The sequence below is a fragment of the Drosophila willistoni genome, assembly GCF_018902025.1.
Source record: "Drosophila willistoni isolate 14030-0811.24 chromosome 2R unlocalized genomic scaffold, UCI_dwil_1.1 Seg167, whole genome shotgun sequence".
Classification (NCBI taxonomy): Eukaryota; Metazoa; Arthropoda; class Insecta; order Diptera; family Drosophilidae; genus Drosophila; species Drosophila willistoni.
This window is the reverse complement of record NW_025814050.1, coordinates 19,886,381-19,892,292: the sequence shown is the minus strand read 5'-3', so window position 1 is coordinate 19,892,292 and position 5,912 is coordinate 19,886,381. Positions and strand designations below refer to the sequence as shown.

Sequence of the window (5,912 nt, the reverse complement as noted above, 5' to 3'; positions counted from 1 at the left end):
GCAGTTCTTTAATGAGTTAATAATTTGCATACTTTAATCAGAATGAAAGACAATTTGTGTTTTATATTTCATGTATATATTATATATATTTTCTAAGCTATATCATGAATTTGAATTAAGAATAAGAGTCGACAATTTGTAACTTAATCTAAATACACATATTCAATAGTTCTTAAAATAAAGTCAAACTTTGCTTTTAAAACTAAATTAAACATAATGTTTCTAATTCTAAATAATTTTAAAATGTAAGCTGTGAGCAACTTAAAGGCAAAGTATATAAGATCAAAACACAGATCAGAGAGACATTTTATTTCATTTAATTAGTGGAGGGATTTTGCCAATGAGATTTTAGAAAGAGAGCAAGAGAGCAATGGAGAGAGATAGATGCTACATATAAAACTATACCTAAAAATGTGATCAGTTCAATCGCTAACGGCCACCAAATCCCGTGACGAGACAGTTTGTGTTGTTGTAGATGAAGCTAGATTGTTTGTTGTAGTTGAGTTAGCTCCAGGGATAAGCAGCAAATCGGAGGAGTTGGAACTAGAATTAGTTGCAAATAAATCACCAGCGATGCCACCAATGCCACCACCAACTGTGGCCGACAAATTATGGGTCAGACTGTGACGTCGGAGATCGCAATTGCGTCGAAAGACCTTGCCGCAGGATGCGCAATTATATGGTTTGATGTCCGTGTGGGTGAGTAGGTGGGTCTTGAGATTCGAACGCTGATTGAACGAGCGATTGCAGACGGGACACTTGTGCGGTGATTCCTCCATATGGAGAATTTTATGTACTGCCAATGTGCGCGACTGGCAGAAACCTTTGCCACACTCAGCGCACTTGAATGGCTTCTCCTTGGAGTGAATGTATCTAAAAACGAAGAGAGAAACAGAAAAAAGCAAACAACAAAAATGAAAATGAACCTCTACCTTAAGAAAGATCACAAAATTTATTAAAGAATTCTCCTTTACCTACCTATGATCCCTAAGATGATCTTGCCGCCTGAAAGCCTTGCCGCATATATCACACGAATAGGGACGCTCATCCGTATGGGTTCTCTCATGGATCAGTAGATTGTAAGACTTGGTAAATTGACGATTGCAAAATTTGCAAATGAATTGTTTCTTCGAACGTTGAGCTGCGGCGGCGGCGGCTGCTGCCGCTGATGTTGCGGCATTGGAGTCATCTGTTCCGGCTGCAGCAGCCATAACGGACATCTTATCCTGATACATGGTGGCCTGCAATGACGATGAGGAGGACGAGGACGCATTGGCCTCTGCCACATCGTTTTGTCCAAATGCCGATGGATTAAACATGAATTGGCCATAGCTGCCATCCAAGTCACCAGCTTCAAAGGACAGAGCATCATCAGCATCGAGTAGAGGAAGATCGGCACATTCTGCAGCCAATTCGGCGGCACAATCTAATGCTGCCTGTTGATTGGCAGCAACTGCAGCAGCTGCCGCACTCACTGTACCGATTGAGGGTAATTTTGTTCGATTTGTTGTTGTCGATGGTGTTGTTGTTGTGTTTGTGCTGCTGCCCGTTGGGGTCGTTGGGGTTAACTGGGAGGCGTTGGGAGGCGTGGCTGTGGATGTGGCCGACGATGAGCTGGATGAACAACTGGATTTAAGTTCTATGCTAGCAATATCAATTAATGTAGGTAAATTGCAATTATCATGGTCATTCGGGCTGGTGTTGTTGCTGCTGCTGCTGTTGTTGTTGTTGGTGCTGGTGTTGTTGAAACGAAATACATCTGATTTGCCAGTCAAGCGCTGTAGAGTCAAATAGGATTCCAATGCTTGGAGATTGAGGGCAGCTGCTGCTGCTGAATTGGCCGGCAAAAGGGCAGCTTGTTGTAGACTGCTAACCATTGTGCCTTGCAATGATAGAACAACAGCAGCAGCAGCTGTTGCTGTTGCTGCGGCAGCCATGGCAGCATTATTTGATTTGTTGTTATTGTTGTTGTTTGAAACTGGTGAAGTGGATGGTGTTGTGTTGGAGGTTTTACTGGATGATTCTGGCTTAGAAGTTGAACCTGTTGTCGTTATTGCTGTGGGTGAAATTTGTGTTGCTGGTGCAGAAATCGATGTGGCTGTTGCTGCTGAGGCTGCTGTTCCTGCCGCTGTTGTTGTGGATTCTTTGCTGGTTCCAACGAGATTATGGTGGTGGCTGCTCTTCTCATTTGCCTTAGCGGCACTCAAATGCTTAACAGCCTCCATAAAAAGCCCGAAATGTATCCACCAGGCGCACACACAATCACAGCAGGATATCAGAGTTGTTCAAAGTTCTTGTTTGCCCTCTGGGTTCCTTTGGCAACAGGGGCAGCAAAAGATGCAACTTGTGTGAGAGTGTATGTTGTTGTTGTTGTTGCTTGTTCCTGTTATTTCTTAGCCGTTTTTTTTTGTGTGCTGTTGTTGTTTTATTGTTTGGCGCACCTACGCAAGGTTTTTTCTTCTTTTTTTTCTCTGCGCTTGCACATGAATATTAAAAACCACACGCCATCATAAATCACGTCTTAGTCACGCTTTCAAAAGTCATAAAAATCGAATTTGACGTACGAAAAACCAAAAAAAAAAAGTAAACACACACACAAGCAGCACACACACACTCACACAAAGACAACAAATTGGCAGCTTGTTGGATTTGGTGGTCGAAAGGAGCCACGCTTTTGCGTTTTCTACTTTAGTTTCTTCAGCCTGGGCACACGCAAAGCGATCAATTTCATCAACCAAAGCTTAGTAACTTTATATAGCGTGCCCTCTGGTGATCCTCTCTAATGTTTACACTGATTTTAAATAAATATCGTTGGATTTTGCCACAGTTTGTTCACTATTCCTTGCGGTAGTCCTGAACTGAAGTTTGAACCATTTTCCAATGGCAATTCTAATTCTATTTCCGTTTCCGTTAAACACTTCCGTAAACTATACGCATTTCATTTTGTTCATTGTTGTTTGCCCACATCGTCTTCTTCTTGCTCTTCTTCTTGCAAAACTCTTTGTCTCTTTTGCGCTGATCAGCCGTCGCGCTGCACAATATTGGTAAAAGATCACGGAATAACTAAAAGTCCATTGCTCTGCTGACGGTGCGCGGACCGTCTTTTACGCTCACTTGTTGCTTAAACTAACATCACAACTCTCTCACTCTCTCTCTCTGTCCCACTCTCAAAAATCATAACAAGAGAGCAAAAGAAAGAGAAAGAGAGAGAGAGGGAGAGAGCGATCGTGTTGAGAGCCATACTCAGGAGAGCCGAATAGCCAGGTGTCAAAAGGTGCAAACATGTTTTCAACATGATCACCGATCTCTTGAGTAAAAATTTCAAATTGAGAGTGTGAGACAGACAGAGAGAGAGAGAGAGAGAGAGAGAGCGAGCGAAAATGAGTGAGGCAAGATCTCCCACATATACAAAACTCACACAATCGGAAACCGGTTATTGGCGTTTGATTTTTACTGGATTTTGAGTGGGTGTTGGAGACTAAAAGAAAATTACTCTGGGGAGTTGCTTCTCTCACTGGTTTCCACCTTCTGCTCCTCCTGCCAACCTTACCTCGCGCTATTTGCAATTTCTTATATGATTATTTAGCTTTATTTGTCTAGAATTGTTTTGTTTATAATCTTTACCTGCGAATTTCAAATGTTTCGACATTATTTCTTACGGCTTCATAATTTTAACCTTGACTTAGGTCAATGGAAATCAAAAAGAAAACGAATAACAATTAGAATATAATTGTCTAAAGATTTCTGATCGGCTCACAGGATTCGATAATCAAATTTTGAGTAACATTTTGTATCTAATTGAACAATTAATTTAAAATATAAAGACTAAAAAACAATTATTATTATAAAATTTTGAATATCCATGTTTTGTGTGAAATTTCACAACCAATAAGAAATCTTTTCATGTCTTAATAAAGGTAAATTTGGAAAATATCTTATACTATATTATAGATTCGTTTAATACTTACGTTTTAAATTTTGCATCTTAAGCTAGTTAGTTTTAAATCCAATGAAATGATTTTAAATCTATGGACTATTCCTATATTATCTAATATTAAATTATGCAACAATTCAATGAAGTACTTTAAAGTGCAAAAATATAAAAGAATAAAATAGTAGGTACTATCTTTTTAGATGATCATTGTGCTCTCCTATTTAGGATTTTTTCTAAATATTTAAGCTACCTTCATCTACAAATGTTATCCTAATCTAAGAAATTATTCCATTTGCTTTACTATGTTTAAAAATTTATCTTCAATTGTCTCGGAGTTTGCCAATTTTCGTTCAGTGTATGAACCTGTTTTCCCCTTCGCATGCAAATAATAATTTGCCATTAGTCAAAGCGTTGATTTCTTTCAGGCCTTGGGCACAACCCCCTTAAACCAATTCTTCTAGCACGCCCCATGCGATGGATGCTTCATTGCAGCTGCAACTGCAACAATTGCAACTCCAACTTCTGCTCCATCGCCAAATTCGAGATTCAAGTCCAAGTCCCCAAGTTGCCAAGTTCTCTGTTTGCAACTGTCAATTATATTCTTTTACATAAAACATTTCGAGAGATGTCAAGGGCAGGACGGGCGATGAACGGGGAGGGGAGAGAGGAAAGCACTTTTAATGCGCTAAACGGCGCAGGTAAAATGACCAATAATCATGGGAGCTGCCTCAGCTATGGCTTCCAGTTGGTCAGCATTCGGGGCTCCAACTTCAGGTCTGAGTGCAATTTATTTTTGCATTAAATTGCAATTTGGTCCAACTGAGACTGAGACTGAGACAGAGACTGTTCGACCGACCAGACGAGCGAGCTTATATGTAGGAACGACTGTTGCACAGTTTTCTTTAACCATTTATACAGATATTATCATGATTAATAATGCACAAACATGTCATATGCTCGTTTTGCTCTGTGTTTGATTGGAACGCATTAGGAGGACCCCACTCCAGTAGATGGAGATCGAGATGGAGATGGAGGAGAGGGATGATAATGATCGAGATTTTGCCCGAATCTCACGGTAGCAATTATGTCGCTTAGTATTCGCCACTCCACCTCGTCCTCTACTTCTCTTCTCATTGGCCCCCAATAAACTGTGTCCTTCTTGAACGGCTCAAAGCGGCGCCATCAAACGATCGCATTCCTTAAGCGTATTGACACAAGCTTCCTTTAAATGACGAAGACGGAGTAGTGAAGGGAAAGATGCTGGCCAGGTTTGGCTTAATGTCGTTTATATTTCGATATTCGCGGGTTTTTTATAAATATATTTTTTTGTTTTTTTTCTTAAATGTGCATTTCCTGTGACTCTGCCGCCGTCGCCGTGTCAGGGACACGATCCGCAGAGTCAGTGGAGTCCCACCTAAGAGAGCGTTGTCTTAGTTGGTCCGCTCATCTGTCTGTTCCGTCTGTCCGTCTGATCTGTCTCAAGGCAAATGGTACATGATTTCAAATTTCAAGTACCAGTTTACATAAAGAAGGCTAGCTACAAAATAAACCAGGCCTCCCTTCCTTACCTTTTCTACCTCGCCCTTAGATCCTCGTCAAGGTCCAGAATCTCAATGTCTTATGCACTGCGGGAATGAATTGTGTTAAAGTCTTTCAATATTCTTAACTCAAAATTTTGGTACGAATTTTCCTGAAAATTTACTTTATTTCGAACGTATAACTTCACCTGAATCTAAGAAACCTTCAGCAGATTAAAAATTCATTATAAATGCAAAGCTTCTTAATTTCTTTAGAGTTGTTTTTTTCTTGCAGTGTATTGTAGGTCTTTCTCTCTCTGGCAACCATCTGTCAACCGATTCACAATCGCAGGCGCGGCGAGGATCGGCAATAAGAATGCGCTAAACTTGATTCCTTATTTTGCGAGTGAGCGCCAAGCGAGTGCGCATGCGTGGGCTGGAATTACATGATCACGATCAGC

The 5,912-nt window shown here is 40.6% G+C and overlaps 1 protein-coding gene across 2 annotated transcripts; it reads right to left on the bottom strand.

Moving 5' to 3' along the window:
• Positions 1-231: 231 nt before the first annotated feature.
• Positions 232-2,407, bottom strand: LOC6642530 (protein sister of odd and bowel). 2 transcript variants are annotated; one of them, XM_023175852.2, is made up of 2 exons: positions 979-2,407; positions 232-873 (listed from the first exon to the last, which is right to left on the bottom strand). In XM_023175852.2, the coding sequence occupies exons 1-2, from the start codon at positions 2,223-2,225 to the stop codon at positions 423-425; spliced, it is 1,698 nt and encodes a 565-aa protein (XP_023031620.1). In that variant the 5' UTR covers positions 2,226-2,407; the 3' UTR covers positions 232-422. The 2 variants fall into 2 exon arrangements, with proteins under 2 accessions (XP_023031620.1, XP_023031621.1); XM_023175853.2 differs by having other exon boundaries at positions 847-873; positions 975-2,407.
• Positions 2,408-5,912: the final 3,505 nt, after the last annotated feature.

Bases quoted from the DNA above. Each gene is read 5' to 3' on its own strand.
- LOC6642530 (XM_023175852.2), bottom strand. From the start codon at position 2,225: ATGGAGGCTGTTAAGCATTTGAGTGCCGCTAAGGCAAATGAGAAGAGC. The intron at 874-978 runs GTAGGTAAAGGA...CTTCGTTTTTAG, and splicing joins GATCATCTTAGGGATCATAG to ATACATTCACTCCAAGGAGA.